This window comes from Pongo pygmaeus, chromosome 8 (assembly GCF_028885625.2).
Source record: "Pongo pygmaeus isolate AG05252 chromosome 8, NHGRI_mPonPyg2-v2.0_pri, whole genome shotgun sequence".
NCBI lineage: Eukaryota > Metazoa > Chordata > Mammalia > Primates > Hominidae > Pongo > Pongo pygmaeus.
In genome coordinates this window covers 107,754,331-107,772,386 of record NC_072381.2, presented here as the reverse complement: position 1 = coordinate 107,772,386, position 18,056 = coordinate 107,754,331, and the positions used below count along the sequence as shown (strand labels likewise).

At 53.0% G+C, this 18,056-nt stretch overlaps 1 protein-coding gene across 10 annotated transcripts; it reads right to left on the bottom strand.

Annotated features, from left to right (window-relative positions):
• Window positions 1–799: 799 nt before the first annotated feature.
• Window positions 800–16,391, bottom strand: MFSD13A (major facilitator superfamily domain containing 13A). 10 transcript variants are annotated; one of them, XM_063670205.1, is made up of 11 exons: window positions 16,310–16,372; window positions 11,835–11,940; window positions 8,718–8,960; window positions 7,835–7,917; window positions 7,417–7,689; window positions 6,794–7,249; window positions 6,516–6,639; window positions 4,987–5,083; window positions 4,197–4,368; window positions 3,926–4,119; window positions 800–2,214 (listed from the first exon to the last, which is right to left on the bottom strand). In XM_063670205.1, exons 3-11 carry the CDS (start codon window positions 8,883–8,885, stop codon window positions 1,952–1,954), a joined length of 1,830 nt encoding a protein of 609 aa, XP_063526275.1. In that variant the 5' UTR covers window positions 8,886–8,960; window positions 11,835–11,940; window positions 16,310–16,372; the 3' UTR covers window positions 800–1,951. The 10 variants fall into 10 exon arrangements, with proteins under 10 accessions (XP_063526275.1, XP_063526280.1, XP_063526281.1 ...); XM_063670210.1 differs by having other exon boundaries at window positions 6,794–7,246; XM_063670211.1 differs by having other exon boundaries at window positions 7,417–7,632.
• Between the last annotated feature and the right edge of the window lie 1,665 nt (window positions 16,392–18,056).

Genomic DNA, 18,056 nt, shown 5'->3' with positions numbered 1-18,056 from the left:
TGTCACAACTGGTGTGTGTGTGGGGTGGGGTGGGGGGTGCTAAACGTCTACAACAGAGAACAATCTGGCCCCAAATATCTCCAGTGCTAGTGCCAAGGTTGAGAAATGGTGGCTGAGAGTCATGGTTTTCAGCGCCAGCTGCATGATAAAATCACCTACAGAGAAGTTCAAAATCCTACTGCCCAGGCCATACCCCAGACACATTAAGTCAGAATCCCAAGGAGTGGAATTGAGATGTCAGTATTTTTTAAGTTCCCCAGGGGACCCCAAGGTTGAGAACCTCCAGCCTAAAAGAGGCTCCTCTCTCTTTGACTACCATGTCCAGCAGTGATACATGGGAAATGCACTGAGGCCTAACAGTCATTTTGGGCCCGAGTGCTTACGCAGTTACCAATCTATGTTTTTCTCCCTGGCACCTTGGTAACCCACCACTTTTTTTTTTTTTTTTTTCCTCTTTGAGATGGAGTCTCATTCTGTCGCCCAGGTTGGAGTGCATGCAGTGGCGCGATCAATGCAACCTCCTCCTCCTGGGTTCAAGCGATTCTCCTGCCCCAGCCTCCCGAGTAGCTGGGATTACAGGCATGCACCACCACACCCGGCTAATTTTTGTATTTTTAGTAGAGATGGGGTTTTGCCATGTTGGCTCAGGCTGGTCTCAAACTCCAGACCTCAGGTGAGCCACTGCGCCCGGCCTACCTACCACTCTTATTCAGAAAAATGCTCTCGGGGGCTTTTTCTAGTCAGTAAAAATCCTGGTTCTCAATCCCAGCAATCCACCACTCACTCACACAGCACAGACTTGAGGAAAAAGAATGGCTGACTTTAATCAGTCTATAAGGAAATAAACATCTTTAGAGGCCGTGTGGGGATGGGGGAGCCCTGCAGCAGAGGAGGCATGCCACTTCAAGCACAGCTGAAGCAGAGAAACCTCTCAGAGAAACCACTAGAAGGGTGGACCGAGGGGGAGGTGGGACTTACAGTCAGCTTTCCCTGACTGGGCAAAAGGGAGCAGTTGCAGTATTAAAGGTGGTTCCTGAGTCCACCACAGCGGCCAGCTCCGGCCAGGCAGCGGGATGGGCTCCCACGCCCCACGGCAGGCCCGTGTGCACCACAGGGCAGCCCCCTCCCTTCTTGGTCCTCTTCTATCCTCCTGCCTTACAAGAGAAGCACGTCCCTGAGCACATATGGCTCAGCACACATTGCCCAAACTGAGCCAGACAGCTAAGCAGAAACTTTGACCACAGTGATGCTTCTGGCTCAGCCCTTGCCCAAGCTGAGCCAGACAGCTAAGCAGAGACTTTGACCACAGTGATGCTTCTGGCTCAGCCCCAGGAGCTCCCCGCTGCCATGTCTTCCAGGCTGCACTAGAGGAAGGCAGTGGAGCAGGATGCTGGTAAAACTAGCTCCTGGCCGAGTGCGGTGGCTCACGCCTGTATTCCCAGCACTTTGGAAGACCAAGGCAGGCAGATCTCTTGAGGTCAGGAGTTCGAGACCAGCCTGGCCAACGTGGTGAAACCCTGTCTCTACTAAATAATACAAAAATTAGGCCGGCCACAGTGGCTTATGCCTGTAATCCCAGCACTCTGGGAGGCCAAGGCAGGCTGATACCTAAGGTCAGGGGTTGGAGACTAGCCTGGCCAACGTGATGAAACCCTGTCTCTACTAAAAATACAAAAAGTAGCCAGGCATGGTGGCACGCTCCTATAATCCCAGCTACTCGGGAGGCTGAGGCAAGATAATTGCTTGAACCCGGGTGGTGGTTTCAGTGAGCCCAGATTGCACCACTGCACTCCAGCCTGAGCAACAGATCTATTTTTTTGGGCAACATCTCCGAAAAAAAAAAAAAAAAAAAAAAAAAAAAAACTATGAAATCCTTAAAAAAAAACAAAAAAACTGGCTCCTCCCCCAGGCTGCCAGCAGCGTCCTCAGCGGGGTGACCTTGCCACAGCTCTCACACCATTTTAACATCCAGGGTTTGGGCCTGTGACAGGTTCTGGCGCTGGGCCTTGACCATGTGCAGGCGTCTCCCATGCAGCGTGAACTGGGACCAGGTGAAGAGCTGCAGCAGAGCACAGGTGATGGGCACCAGCACCAGCAGGTAGAAGCAGCCCTGGCGGAGCGTCGGGGCCTGTGCAGGGGCTGGAGCTGGGGGCTCTGGCCAGGGATGGGCACTCCCCACAGGGGTTATGAGGGACTGCTGGAAGAGGTCATGACCTAGGACAAGAGAGCACAGAAAGACCATGGTCAGCCCATCACCCTCCAAGCCTCGGTGCCCTCCGAGTCCATGGTGTGACATCTCAGACACCACATGGATGCGTCCAGACCACAACTCCTGATTCCTCCAAACCCGCTCTTCTCCTACTCTTCCCATCTCAGTGACAGGCAACACCATCCACCCAATAACTCAGGCCCAAAACCTCAAAGTCCTCCTCAGTTCCCTGGTTCGTTTCACGCCATCACTCCCCAACACCCAATCCTTCATCTCCCCCCAACTCCAAAACGTATCCCACCTGCCACCACCCTGGCCCAAGTCTCCATGGCCTCTGCCACAGTCTCCCAAAGATCTCCCTGCTGTCCCCATTCTGGCCTCCCTATGATCTGCTGTCCATATGGCAGCCAGAGTGAACTTTTTTTTTTGAAAGAGGGAGTCTCGCTCTGTCACCTAGGCTGGAGTGAAGTAGCACGATCTCCGCTCACTGCAACCTCCGCCTCCCAGGTTCAAGCGATTCTCCTGCCTCAGCTTCCCAAGTAGCTGGGACTACAGGCGTGCGCCACCACACCCAGCTAATTTTTGTATTTTTTAGTAGAGACGGGAGTTTCACTATATGTTGACCAAGCTGGTCTCAAACTCCTGACCTCAGGTGATCTGCCCTCCTCAGCCTCCCAAAGTGCTGGGATTACAGGTGTGAGCCACCTCACCCAGCCCAGAGTGAATTTTGTTAAAAAGTCAATCACACCACATCACTTCCCTGTTTAAAACCCTCCCTGGCCGGGCGTGGTGGCTCATGCCTGTAATCCCAGCACTTTGGGAGGCCGAGGTGGGTGGATCACCTGAGCTCAGGAGTTTGAGACCAGCCTGGGCAACCTGGCAAAACCCCATCTCTACATAAAATACAAAAAGTTACCCAGGCATGGTGGCATACGCCTGTGGTCCCAACTACTTGGGAGGCTAGGTGGCAGGCTCACTTGAACCTGGGAGGTCGAGGCTGCAGTGAGCCAAGATCATGCCACTGCACTACAGCCTGGGTGACAGGGAGACCCTATCTCAAAAATAAATAAATAAATAAATAAATAAAAATAGAACCCTCCCAACAGCTTGCTTCCAACACTGCCCTGATCAACAAAGTCCTCTTCGCTTTTCCAGCCACATTTCCTAATCACCCCTGACACCCTGGGCCTTTGCACCTGCTGTTCCCTCTGCCTGCGATTCACTGAGACCTTTTCTAGACAAATCCTTGCCATTCAGCTCACATCCTGAGGGGCACCTTCTCGGAGAGGCCTTCCCTGATGACACTACATAGCTTCTTGGTCACGCTGTCTCACATCACCCTAATTTCACCATAACACTATTACTGCCTGATAATGTCTTGTTTGGCTGTTTATTGCCAACCGCACCCCACCCCTGACTAGAATACAAGCTCCGTGGTGGCAAAGACCTTGTGTATCTTATTCATGGTTAGCTCCCTGGCACCCAGAGCAGGACCTGCAGAGAAGGGATTCCGTACATATTTGTTGAATGAATGAATAAATGAATGAACTAAGAAAGCATGGCGGAATCGGTGACCCAGTGACTCTAGCCATGTTGAGGGGACGCCAGTTGCCCCCTTCCGTCACTGGACCCAGAGCCCAGGCTTGCCAGCCAGTGTGCCAGGTAAGCTGTGCCCCCTGGAGCCTTAAGAGCCCTTGCCTGCCACCAGGCCCTCACCTGTGTAGAAACAGAGCAGCCAGGTGCCCAGCAGCGGGGCAAAGGTCTGGCCTGGCTTGGTCACCAGGGCAACCATGCCAAAGAGGAGTGCCGAGGCTGCCTGCTTGCGGTGGTTCAGCACCAGGTCCTCGTCTACCAGGTCGGTGACCACCAAGGTCAGCAGCTTACAGGTGCCCTCAGTGAAGACACGGTTACTGCAGTAGAGGGAGAGAGCAGGCAGGAATGAAGGCGTGGGATGGAGGTGTTGCAGGGAGCATGGGCAGGGGCATACCTGGCAATGAAGAGGCACAGCAGACTGAGGTGGTCTGGGCCAGCCAACAACATGAGCAGGCTAAGGCCCAGCTTGAGCAGGAAGAGCCCCCGCACCACCGCGTAGATGCCCCAGCGCCGGCACAGGGACAGGAAGTAGAGGTTGTTGAGATGGGGAGCGACATAGGAGAGGCCTGGGGAGGGAGACGGGGCGCCACCTTGTCAAGGGCACTGCTGCAGTGCCAGTGAGCGCCATCAACTTCACGGCCGACTGCATTCCTGTACACTAGCGATGCACTGGGCTCTGTGCTAAGAGCTTCACTGTCTTAGTTCATCCTCACAGCCCCTTAAGGTGAGTACTATTATCATCCCCACTTTACAGATGAGAAAGAGAGGCCCAAAAAGATGAACTAACCCACCCGAGGCTGCCCACCAGATGAGCACAGAGTCAAGACTCACACCCAGGCCCATCAGACGATATTCCTCTGTGTTAACCAGCCACTACACCCCCTCAGGGTGCCACCATCTCCAAGAGGACCGACACCAGCACAGCCTCCGCCCCCCCAACCCCCACCACACCCTGCCCCCCACGCCCCCTGCACCCGGCAGCACTTGGTGTCTTAAAAAGATTGTCCCTGGCTGGGAGCAGTGGCTCACACCTGTAATCCCAGTACTTTGGGAGGCAGAGGCAGGTGGATCACGGGGTCGGGAAATGGAGACCATCCTGGCTAATACGGTGAAACCCCATCTCTACTAAAAATACAGGTCTCTCTCCTTCCAGCCTGCATGAAGCACCCAAGGTCCCCACTCACCCAACAGGATGGAGCCCGTGGAAAGGGAGATATGGTCGGACAACAGATGCTCCAGGAAGAGAGGGAAGAAGTTGCTGTTGAAGTGGCAGTGGAAGACCTGCAACCCGACAGGGACAGTGAGGAGGCTTCCAGGGGGAGGGGAGCTGACAAGGCCAGAAGCCAACAGGGGAACACACATCCCCCCCAACCCCCCATCCTCAGAGCAGCAAGAGCGAGAGCAGGCCTTTTTCCCCATGTCCCTAAACACAGAACATGCCAGAACACAACCTAAAACCACATTCCTGGTGCTAGACTTCGCTAAAAAATTAGAAGCCATGGCAAAATAGTGTTGGAGCAATTAAAAGCTTTTTCTTTTTAATTGAAAACACATTAGTGAGGCTGGGCACAGGGGCTCACACTTGTAATCCTAGCACCTTAGCACTTCGGGAGGCCAAGGCAGGCAGATCACTTAAGGCCAGGAGTTTGAGACCAGCCTGGCCAACATGGCGAAACCCCGTCTCTACTAAAAATATAAAAAATTAGTCGGGTGTTGTGTTGCATGCCTATAATCCCAGCTACCCAGGAAGCTCAGGTGGGAGAATCATTCGAACCCAGGAGGCAAAGGTTGCAGTGAGCCTAGATCATGCCACTACACTCCAGCCTGGGCAACAAAGTGAGAAGAAAAAAAAAAAGAAAAGAAAACACATTAGTGAAACAAATTTCATAACATGAAAACAGTTTATTTCTAAGTTCAGCTAGTTTATATACTACATGTTTTAGGTACAGCACTTGGCTCTTCTTCTTTTTTTAGAGATGGAGCCTTTCTCTGCCACCCAGGCTGGAGTGCAGTGGTGCAGTCATAACTCACTGCAGCCTCGAACTCCTGGGCTCAAGCGGTCTTTCCACTTTGGCGTCCCAAAATACTGGGATTACAGGCATGAGCCACTGCACCTGGCAGCGGTTGGTGTCTTAAAAAGATTGTTAGAGGGTCCCCAAAGGGGGCATCTCTGTCTCATATCCTCACTTTACAGGAGAGGACAGGGCTACCCAGAGAGCCTGAGACCTGCCTAAGATCACATAGGGAGGGAAAAGCTCAGAGGGAGCTAGAATCCAGGCCTCCTGACTACTCAACCTGCATTCCTGCCATCGAATTGCCCAGCAGACCTCCTGGGTGGCCCAGAACTCAGTTCCCAGGTCTTTTTTTTTTTTCCTTTGAGAAGGAGTCTCACTCTGTTGCCCAGACTGGAGTACAGTGGTGCCATCTTAGCTCACTGCCTTCCGGGTTCAAGTGATTCTCCTGCCTCAGCCTCCCAAGTAGCTGGAATTACACCATGCCCATCTAATTTCTGTATTTTTATGGGGTTTCACCATGTTAGCCAGGCTGGTCTCGAACTCCTCTGCTCAAGTGATCTACCCACCTCAGCCTCCCAAAGTGCCGGGACTACAGGCATGAGCCACCATGCCTGGCCGAGTTCCCAGCTCTTGAGGAGTCTGTCCCCTTGAGTGAAGTCCAGCCCAGCTGTAGAGGGGCCGGGAGCTGCTCCCCATACCTGCACCAGGTCCATGCTCACGAACCACAGGAAGTTCCGATGGCGTGCCAGCTGCCGGAGATACTGGCCCAAGGTGATGCTGTCCGCCTCCTCACTGCCCACAAGCAGCTCCTCTCCACACAGGCTATGGGGCAGAAGGGAATGGAGAACTGCCTGGGGCTGGCCAGAGTTATCCCCCAACACATCCCAGGCAGCCCCCATCAGCCGGGGACCCAGCACCAAAATCAGACTTAGAAGGTTGCTGGTGAGGACCTGAAGAGCCGGGGCTGGCCACTCACCCGCTATCCACAGCCAGGCCTGAGCATCCTGGGTCCTTTCGGGCCGCCTCAACCCGCCGCCTCAGCAGCTGTGTGGCTCCCAGAAAGCCCAGCCCAGAGCTGACAGCCAGTGTCACACAGAAAGCGCGGAAGGAGGAGAAATCCTCCTTGTTCCAAAAGGCATAGGATGCAAAGACAGAGAGGGAGCCGGCCGCGCTGAAGAGGGAGCAGTAGAAGTTGAGGTGGGTGCGGTCGTGGGCTGAGAGGGCCAGGTCGGCCAGCAAGGCATGGTGGTGCAGGTCCACGAGCGTCAGGAAGCCATCATAGAGGCACAGGCACAGCAAGAACTGCAGGCCAGCTGGGGCCCAGGGCACCCAGAATGCCAGGAACGACAGCGCCAGCAGCGGCCCATGCCAGCCCAGGGCCTGCACCCGGGCCAGCACCACGGCCCTTGAGGAGAGCCCGGCGCCTGACCTGCTGGGGAAAAGAGAGTTGTTGGGAGATGCCCTGTCAGACTTGGCAGGCCGAAGTTCCCCTTGCCCAGGCCCCAGGGGAGGGATGGAGGCCCAGGGTGTGGGACTCACAACAGGGTGGTCCCACTGTCCCCTAAGTCCCCAGTCTGCAATTTAGGAAGCACAACTCACCAGTGGGTACACTCCCTCCTCTGCCCCAATTTCCACCCCCTTATTAGCCTGTCGTGCTGATGGCCAAAGGGTATGGGATGCCCACTTCTCAAGGTTGGGGGTGATGATGGGCTCAAGCAGGGATGGGGCAAAGGAATCTTCCAGAAGCAGCAGCGGGTGTTTGCAGTCCACAGTCCAGAGGGGCCAGCCAAGCCAAGCCAGGGTAGATCTCTTCCCCTGCCGAGCCAGGCAAGTGTACGTCCAAGGCCACCTCTCCAACCCAAACAGAGCACCCTGGACCCCAGTAAGGGAAGAGGCATGGGCAACATTGAAATAGTCTCCCCTTCCTTCCCGACCTCAAACACAGGCAGGGGTCCTCCCTCCTGGGTAGCAGTAGGGTGGGACTGAACCAATTACGAGCTGTTCCCAATACACCAACCAGGGCTGGGAGCTGAGGAACTGCCGGTCACTGAGCCAACCGAAGAGGGGGTCATTAAGGCTGTTCCAGAGGAGAAACACCGTCTGCAGGCAGAGGGGAGACAGGCAGGTAGGCTCTAGACAGCCTCCTCTCCAGGGCTCTTCCCACCCCAGCCTGCTCACCACCCCTCAAAGATGGCCCCAGCTTTCCTACCTGCAAACCTTTGCTGGTGTCAGTTCCTCTGCTAAAACCTACTCTGGCAGGGCGCGGTGGCTCACACCTGTAATCCCAGCACTTTGGGAGGCCGAGGCGGGTGGATCACCTGAGGTCAGGAGTTTGAGACCAGCCTGGCCAACATGGTGAAACCCCATCTCTACTAAAAATACAAAAATTAGCCAGGCGTGGTGGCAGGTGCTTGTAATCCCATCTACTCATGAGGTTGAGACAGGAGAATCACTTGAACCAGGAAGGCGGAGGTTGCAGTGAGCTGAGATTGCACCATTGCACTCCAGTCTGTGAGACAAAAGTGAAACTCCATCTCAAAAAAAAAAAAAAAACCTACTCTGCCAGTCAAACCACTGCCCCCTTCAAACTCCCACCCATCCAGGGCCCAGCTGGTAAATGTATACAGCTGATAAATTCATATATGTGAACATATTATACATATGAGTACACAGAGCAGCAACTATGTCAGACAGTGGCCAGGAAAGCTAGTCTAGTCCCCATCGAGGAGGAGTCATCAAGGCCTCCACAGCTTTTCTTGATGAGTCTTGGTGAACAACCTGGACTGCCCATGCCTCTGACTGGGTGGGACCCGGCACCTGCAATCTGCCCAGCAGCCTGGGCAGCCTCTAGTCTCCACCCCACCCCCTCCTCCATGTTGGCCACCCAGCACTGGCCCTACCTCTCCCACCCAGAAGGCCATTTTGTTGATCTTGTACACTGAGACAAAGGTGTCCACATAGTAGAGCAGGAAGACATTGTGCAGCATGGTGGTGAAGAGAGCCAGGGAGCCATAGACCACAGCCGTGGGCAGACCCAGCAACCAGGCCTGGGGCCGACCCAGCCCCATGGCTGCAGCCCCAGCCTTAGCCCCAGGAGCACCTGGGAGGGCTCATGGCCACAGGCAGTCTTGCCATCCTCGTCCCTGGGGAAGAAGGAACCAGTGAGCAACAGGGATCAGAGCCAGCTCTGCTCTTAACCCCAGACCTCTGAATCATTTAAAAACTCATTTCTAACAGGAGAGAGTTTGTACTTACAACAGTGCTGGGAATTATGAATGAAGTATAATGGAAACAGTGCTGAGCTAGACACCACTAACCTGGGAGTGACTCGAGGAAAAAGAGAGCCTGTGGGAAGAGACAGCAGACACCCAGCAAGTGCTGAGCCAGGTCGCGTGCCAGGGCTAGATGCTGAATGTCTTTTTTTTTTGAGACGGAGTCTCGCTCTGTCGCCCAGGCTGGAGTGCAGTAGCGTGATCTCCGATCACTGTAAGCTCCACCTCCTGGATTCACGCCATTCTCCTGCCTCAGCCTCCCGAGTAGCTGGGACCACAGGCGCCCGCTGCCACGCCCGGCTAATTTTTTGTATTTTTAGTAGAGACAGGGTTTCACCAGGATGGTCTCGATCTCCTGACCTTGTGATCCACCCACCTTGGCCTCCCAAAGTGCTGAGATTACAGGCGTGAGCCACTGCTCACGGCCTCAGTGTCTTCTTAAATTGCACTGTGTGACTTTAATGGTCTAGACAAGACAACCCTGAGCTTGGGCACACAATGCACTTACAGTAAAATGTCAGGCAGTTACCCAACCCAGGCCTTAGCTTCCTCTTCTGCAAAAGGTAAAAGGAGATTGTTATGCCTATTTTGCAAATCATAAGGATTAAACGACTCACAGAAAGCACTCACTGTTGGTATTGATAAGGAAGACGGGAAGTGAAGTGCCAGAAACGGAAGGACGTGGTCCCTTTAAATGATACGGAAGCGGGGAAGGGAAGTGCCGGGTAGAGGAGGGCATGGTCCCTGGCTAGGGCTCCACGCCTGGGCCTGACCTAGGTGAGGACAGGCATTTTTTTTTTTCCTGCCCAAATGTTGCATTTCCCAAGACCACCCTGGCCCACCACGCCCCCATCCTGTGCTTATAAAAACCCAGAGACCCAGCTGGGTGCCGTGGCTCACGCCTGTAATAAGACAGTTTGGGAGGCCGAGGTGGGCGGATCACCTGAGGTCAGGAGTTCGAGACCAGCCTGGCCAACATGGTGAAACCCAGTCTCTACTAAAAACACAAAAAATTACCCGGGCGTGCTGGCACATGCCTGTAATCCCAGCTACTAGGGAGGCTGAGGGAGGAGAACTGCTTGAACCCGAGAGACAGAGGCTGCAGTGAGCCAAGATTGCGCCAATACACTCTAGCCTTGGCACCAAGAGCGAAACTCAGTCTCAAAAAGAAAAAAAGAAGCACTCTAAGCCTGCAAGTCCCCACCACCACTCCCATGGGCCACAGTGATCCTATCTTGTCCCAAGGCAGGAGGATGGCCTTTCCCTGAGGCCCTTGAACCCCTTGAAGAAAATGCATTTCTTTTTTTCCTCAAAGCTTTATTCAGGTCTAATTGACAAACACTAAACTGCACAGTTTTCAAAGCATGCAAGCTGGTAAGTTTTACCATATGCATGGACCTGTGAAATCATAACCACAAACAAGATAATGAACACATCCATTACCCTACATTCCCTTGACACTGCTTTTCTGAGTAACATGTTAAAAAGACATGGGGCTGGGCGGAGTGGCTCACACCTGTAATCCCAGCACTTTGGGAGGCCAAGGTGGGCAGATCACTTGAGGCCAGGAATTTGAGACCATTCTGGCCAACACGGCAAAACCCCGTCTCTACTAAAAATACAAAAATTAGCCGGCGTGGTGGCAGGTGCCTGTAATCCCAGCTACTCGGGAGCTGAGGCAGGAGAATCGCTTGAACCCCAGAGGTGGAGGTTACGGTAAGCCCGGATCACACCACTGCACTCCAGCCTGGGCAACAGAGCGAGACTCTACCTCAAAAAGAAATAAATACAAATAAATTTTTAAAAATGGTGAGCATTAAAGCTTTACAGATCATTACTATCCAACCTCTCAGCCCTTCCCTAAAATGGAGAGGCCCCATGCCCGCCACACGGGGATGAGGTGGGAATTAAATGAGATGCCCTCTAAAGGTGCTTGGGGCTGTAAAGCACAATGTCCACCTCTGTTACTATCCTTAGCAGGGTCACTTACTCCAGTTCCTCCAGGGCTTTCAGAACTCTCCTGCCTTTGTTAAAATGGAGAGAAGGCTCCCCACGCCTACCCAGATGCCCAGTGATCTGTCCTTGTTGCTGGAGAAGGTGAGCCCTGAACACAAGGTCCCCAGCCTCCCCCAGCCACCTCCCTGCACCCACACTGGGTAGAAGAAAACCTCAAAGTTTAATGAGATGGAACAGGTATGACTTTTGCCATCAGCAGGGCCTGGGTTCAAATCCCAACTGTACTTCCTACTAAGAGTGTAACCTCAGGCAATTCAACCCTTCTGGGCCAGAGTTTCCTCATCTATAAAATGGGGTAATAATGCCTATCTTTTTTTTTTTTTTTTTTTTTTTTGAGGTGGAGTCTTGCTCTGTTGCCCAGGCTGGAGTGTAATGGCACAATCTTGGCTCACTACAGCCTCCGCCTCCCAGGTTCAAGCAATTCTCCCACCTCAGCCTCCCGAGTAGCTGGGATTACAGGCACCTGCCATCATGCCCAGCTTATTTTTGTATTTTTGTAGAGATGGGGTTTCACCATGTTGCCCAGGCTGGTCTTGAACTCCTGACCTCAGGTGATCTACCCACCTCAGCCTCCCAAAGTGCTGGGATTACAGGTGTGAGCCACCGCGCCTGGCCAATAATGCCTATCTTTACAGGGGTACAGAAAGGATTAAACAAATGTCCAGGAAGCACAGAGCACCGTGCTGTCACACAAAAGATGCTCAGAAACTAGCTTTTTATTGGGCTCACCTAGATCAGGGTAGGAGCAGGGGAATATCCTTGTAATCGGGCTCCTTCCTCAGGTAAGGGAATTTGAAAAGATGGGTCACACGAGGAAAAGTCAGAAGATGGGGGCCTGCAAGGAGCAGGAACACATACAATGTTTGAGAATGCCAAAGACAAACTGCCCCCGGCCCCCTGTAGACCTGTGCCGACTGCAACTTGTCCAGGTAAACAGCCACCCTGGAGAGGAAGCTGAGGCAGGAGTGTGCAGGGTTACTCTTTTAATGGTTTCTCTTCCAGATTCCACTCCTCCATCAGGAAACAGCCTTCCCCCACTTGCCCTCCCCACCCTCAATCCGCCCCAGCAAAGAACAGCAGCCCCACCTCTCCCAGGGAAGAACAGCTTGGAGCCCACACCAGCCTCCTTGCATAAGCTGGTGAGAAATCCTGTAACCTGCAACCAACTCCACCCACCTCCCTGGAACCTTCCAAGACCCATCCTCATGGTCCCAGCTGGTGGCCTTGAGCCAGCCACTCCCTCTCCCTGAGCCTCAGGCTCCTCACCCACAAAGTGGGGATGTTAATGTCAACCTCTTAGATGGCTGTGGGCTGAAATGCAAAAGGAATGTAAAGCCAAGTGCCTGCTACATGGAAGACCCTCAATACACAGCAGCTATTTTTTTTTTTTTAAGATGGAGTCTCGCTCTGTCGCCCAGGCTGGAGTGCAGTGGCTCAATCTCAGCTCACTGCAACCTCTGCCTCCTGGGTTCAAGCCATTCTCCTGCCTCAGCCTCCTGAGTAGCTGGGATTACAGGCGCACGCCACCACACTCAGCAAATTTTTTTTTGTATATTTAGTAGAGATGGGGTTTCACCATATTGGTCAGGCTGGTCTCAAACTCCTGACCTCGTGATCCGCCTGCCTCGGCCTCCCAAAGTACTAGGATTACTGCCATGAGCCTCCACACCCGGCCTAATTTTTGTATTTTTCGTAGAACTGGGGTTTCACCATACTGGACAGGCTGGTCTCGAACTCCTGACCTCAAGTGATCTGCCTGCCTCGGCCTCCCAAAGTGTTGGGATTACAGGTGTGAGCCACTATGCCCGGCCCACAGTAGCCATTTTCTTTTTCTTTTTCTTTTTCTTTTTTTTTTTCTTGAGACAGAGTCTCGCTCTGTTGCCCAGGCTGGAGTGCAGTGGCACAATCTCGGCTTACTGCAACCTCTGCCTCCCAGGTTCAAGCAATTATCCTGCTTCAGCCACCCGAGTAGCTGGGATTACAGACATGTGCCACCACTCTCAGCTAATTTTTTTATTTTTAGTAGAGACAGGGTTTCACCATGTTGGTCAGGTTAGTCTTGAACTCCTGACCTCATGATCCGCCCACCTCGGCCTCCCAGACTGCTGGGATTACAGGCATGAGCCACTGCGCCCGGCCCACAGTAGCCATTTTCTTTCAATTTCTTTGAAGTTTGGTTTCATGATTTTTTTTTTTTTTTGAGACAGAGTCTCACTGTGTCACCCAGGCTAGAGTGCAGTGGTGGGATCTTGGCTCACTGCAACCTCCACCTCCCAGGTTCAAGAAATTTTCCTGCCTCAGCCTCCGAAATAGTTGGGATCACAGGCATGTGCCACCATGCCTGGCTAATTTTTGTATTTTTTGTACAGATGGGGTTTCGCCACGTTGGCCAGGCTGGTCTTGAACTCCTGACTTCAAGCGATCCGCCTGCCTTGGCCTCCTGAAGTGCTGGCTCACAGGCGAGAGCCACCGTGTGGTTTCATGATCTTTAAAGATCAGTCACTAGGTGGGACGTGGTGGTTCATGCCTGTAATTTTAGCACTTTGGAAGGCCAAGACAGAAGGATCACTTGGGGCCAGAAGTTCGAGACCAGCTGGGGCAACAGCAATCAAAAATAAAAATCATTGACCTTTCTGCCAAATCCATGATTGAAATTGTCTTTCCAGCACCCAAGCTTTATGCTTTTTGCCACCTGGAATATCCTAGACCCTCGTCTGCCATCCATCAAATTCCTTTTTAAATGCCACCTCTACACTTTTGTTCATGCTGTTCCTGTCACCTAAGATACCCTAGGATAACTGTATACTATTCCTCAGCCATACAGGGTATGCTTGGCTTTTATATCCGTCATCAGACCCCTTACAGCTCTGTTACTATCTGCATTCACGTTTTGTACATGAAGAAACCAAGGCTCTGAAGATTAAATAACAGGCCCAAGTTACAAAGCTAGTAGGTGCTGGAGTCAAGATTCAAAACAGGTTTTGACTAAAACAACAGCGTTCTCACTTCATCATCCCCCCCACACCCTGCCCCCATCTTATCAAATCCTGCTCATCCAGTGTCACGGCTTTCCCAAGCACACCCAATCAGGTGTTCTCTCCCGTTTCCCCCTTATCAGGCATCCAAATGCCTCCCTTCCCCTCCTCCAGCCCACAGGCTTCTTAAAAGCAGGGCTGATACCAGGCGCGGTGGCTCACGCCTGTAATCCCAGCACTTTGGGAGGCCGACTTGGGCGAATCACGAGGTCAGGAGATCGAGATCATCCTGGCTAACACGAAACCTCGTCTCTGCTAAAAATACAAAAATGAGCCAGGCGTGGTGGCAGGCACGCCTATAGTACCAGCTTACTCGGGAGGCTGAGGTAGGAGAATGGCGTGAACCCGGGAGACGGAGCTTGCAGTGAGCCGAGATCGCGCCACTGCACTCCAGCCTGGAGGACAGAGTGAGACTCCGTCTCTTTAAAAAAAAAAAAAAAAAAAAAACAGTGCTGAGTCAGTCCCACCCTTGATCCCTGCCCTTTGCCTCCACCAGGCTCCCTCAGCGTGCTCAGTCAATCCCTGCTGGATCGATTGGCCCCTAAAAGGTCAATATGAACATCCTCAGCCCTAGGGAACAACAGCAGCAGTCATAGGAAGACTGTCATCCTCAGACCCCACAGTGCTCCTCCTAGCTCTGTGTTCTGCTTAACTGTGGGAGTCAGAGAGAAGGGGCAGCCTGGGAAGCTTGATGTGCCTCTCTGAGTAAGACACTAAAGCAAGGCAGCAGGTACAAAGAAGAATAGTGATCATAACAGAGGAACATTTATTAAGCTTTCGCCGGGTGCACAGCACTGTGCTAAGAGACACAGAAACAATCTGGGAAGAGAGCTCAGAGCAGCGAGGGAGAAAGGGGCCACATCAGGAAGGGTTTTGTAAACCTTGTACAAGATTCTATGCTGAGGACAACAGGTGGGGAGCTGGGGGTGGGGAAGTGACAGAATCAGATCTGTTTGGAAGAAGCCTTCTAGCAGATGTCAGAACTCTTCCCCTTCACCCTATCAGGCCCCTGGGAGGTAAAAACTAGAAAGAGATGGAAGCAGCAGCATCTCCCTGATTTCTGAACCAACCTATGGTGGGTGGGGGAGGTTGATGAATTTAGTGGCGGAAACCAAGAATGCCGAAATGGGCCCCTGGAGTGAGGGGCATCAGACTGTACAAGAGACATTAGTGCAGAGGTAAAAGCTACGAAGAGGCATAATTTGGAGTCAGGAGCCCTGGGTCAGGTGTGAACAGTATCTTTAACTTACTATCTGAGTCTATTCCTACATCTGTGAATCTGGGAAAACAATTCCATTCTCTGCCTGTCCTGAGGAATACAAAATGAACAAATGAACATGAAAGGTATAATATGTGCCCTTTTCTCAACAGGCAGCTGACCTCTGAATTGTCTGCTGTGTTTCCTGTTTCACTCTCGGGGTCTTGTCTTCCTGCCCAGTCTCCCCACAGCAGGTTCTAGCACCAGGGTTGGGGGGTGGGGGCCCATCCTTCTCCTCCGGCTGGAAATGAGCTTTCAACTTGTTGAGATGGGGACCTTCTCCCTCTCCCTCCCCCACAGGTCCCTGAAGACGCGACAGCTTCACCTCAGGACCACCCATCCCTCCCAAGCCACTGAGAAGTTTGGGATCAGCCCAGGAGCTCTTCACTCAATAGCTGGTGCTGAAACACGTGTAGGGCTGCTCCCCACCGCCTGCACGTTAAAATCACCTGAGGAGCTGTGCAATAATACCGAGGCCCAGGCCTCACCCAGAACAGTTAAATCGGAATCTCTTCGGGCGGGCCCAGCATCTGTGTTTTTTTAAAGCTCCCCAAGTGCCACCAGGGTTAAATGCCTTTATGCTAATGGAACGGATCCCGGCCTGACCAGTGCATCCCTCGATCCCAGACCACCAGGGAGCTATCTGACCCACTGCATCCCTTTCCTCCAGATCCCCGGAGAGCCTTTCTGCGAGGATTCCACCCTTGCCCCCTTGAACCCCGCTTCTTCCGCCCAGACCACAGAACTCTCCCAATCCACAATATGATCACCCCAAAGACCCCCACAGATAGCCCCCATGACTCACAGAGCGCAAAGCATTCCCCTCCCCCTCGGGTCTGTCGTTTGTGCCAGATCGGCCCCAGCCCAGCCCGCTCCTGCCCGCGAGCCCCGGCCTCTGGCCAGCGTCTCACCGCAATCGTAGCCGGCGAAGCCTAATCCCACGGCTGGCGGGAGCCAGGTGCGAGCCAGTGCGCCTGCGCGCGCTTCTAAGGCTTCCCCAGCCTCTCCCTCCGCCCCCGCCCAGCGATTGGCTCCACGCGGCCCCGGGACCGCAGCCCCGCAGGTGACCGCGCCTGAGGCTGCCGCCGCCATGTTTGTCACGGGCGCTTGCCCTTAGCGACCAAAATTAAAAGTGGCAAATAGGGTTAGGTTGCCTGGATTCCTGACCGGCTCAACCCCTCTCCTTTACCTCCACGATAGCTTAATGTCATTTCAGTTCAAACCAACACGTTTTTTCTAAGCGCTCACCTTCCTTCCCTCCTTGCCCAGTACTCGTTGGGAGAACAGAGAGGTCAGCATCCTCCATTGAGTCTTGTGGTCTGAGTGGATGCACAGCTGCAGCTGACTTGGAGGTGGCAGCGGCTCGATCTGGGACTCCCTGATGCTGCATCATGAGCCCTTCAAGGGTGGACAGGTCCAGGTTGAGCTGTGGGCACCAGGGCTCTAGCCACAGAAGCCAGGGCTGAAGGTGGGGAACAGCCACCAGGGCCTGAATGAGCAACCATGCAGCACAACCTCTTTGTATTAGTAACGGTAATAATAAAACATAAGGAGTACTGGGTGCTTGCTATATGCCCTGTACTACATTCAGAACAACACGTGCATTCTCTTGTTGAGTCCTCACATCATTCCTAGGCGTTAGGCGCTTTTATCCGCATTTTATACGTGAAGAAACTGCGGTTCAGAGAGATTCAATGACATGCAAACAGCAAGGGCCCAGTCGGGGTGGAACCCGCTATCCTGACTCCCACAACAGGAGTCTTTCCTCTTCCCACACCTGCACAATCCCTCAAAATCAAGTTTTGTTTTGCTCAATGTAGGCTGTGGAGGATGTTTTATGTTTTCTCCCAATTGGCCTGTAAGCCTGGATAGGTTTTTGGGCAAGCAAACAGCACACATTCCAACTCTGCCTGGTTCCCCTACCTTGGGACACAGGGCAAAGAGTTTGTGGCCTTTGCCTTATGGGGGACCTGGAACTCAACCCCTAGCTCCACCACTTCTTTGCTAAGGGACTCCTTCGTTATTATTATTATTATTTGAAACAGGGTCTTGCTCTGTTGCTCAGGCTAGAGTGCAGTAGTGGCGTGATCTCAGCTCACTGTAACCTCCACCTCCCTGGCTCAGATGATCCTCTCACCTCAGCCTCCCAAGTTGCTGGGACCACCAGCTCACTCCACCATGCCTGGCTAATTTCTAGAATTATTTGTAGAGATGCAGTCTCACTATGTTACCCAGGCTGGTCTTGAACTCCTGGGCTCAAGGGACCCTCCCACTTCAGCCTCCCAAAGTGCGGGAATGGTAAGCGTGAGTCACTGCACCTGGCTGGGACCCTCCTTTTGTGAGCCTGTTTTATGCTTTACACGGATTTTTCAGACATCAAATGAGAAACAAGGGTGTAGGAGCTTTGTGACCTGCTCATCCTTATGACCTCCATTGATGGTTGTCAGCTAACTCCCTGCAACAGGAATATTGTCCTCCTCCTGCTAACAACCACAGCAAATGGTCCAATGTAGATGCCTAGTGTCCAGGGGCTAGAGCTTATTCAACCAGTTCCTGGGGAGCCCCCAGGGACGCCATGAACCTTGCCCCCAGAATCCATCTCCCACTAACCTGTCTCATTTCCCTCCTTCCCAATCTCTCTCTTTCAGACACCCTTCA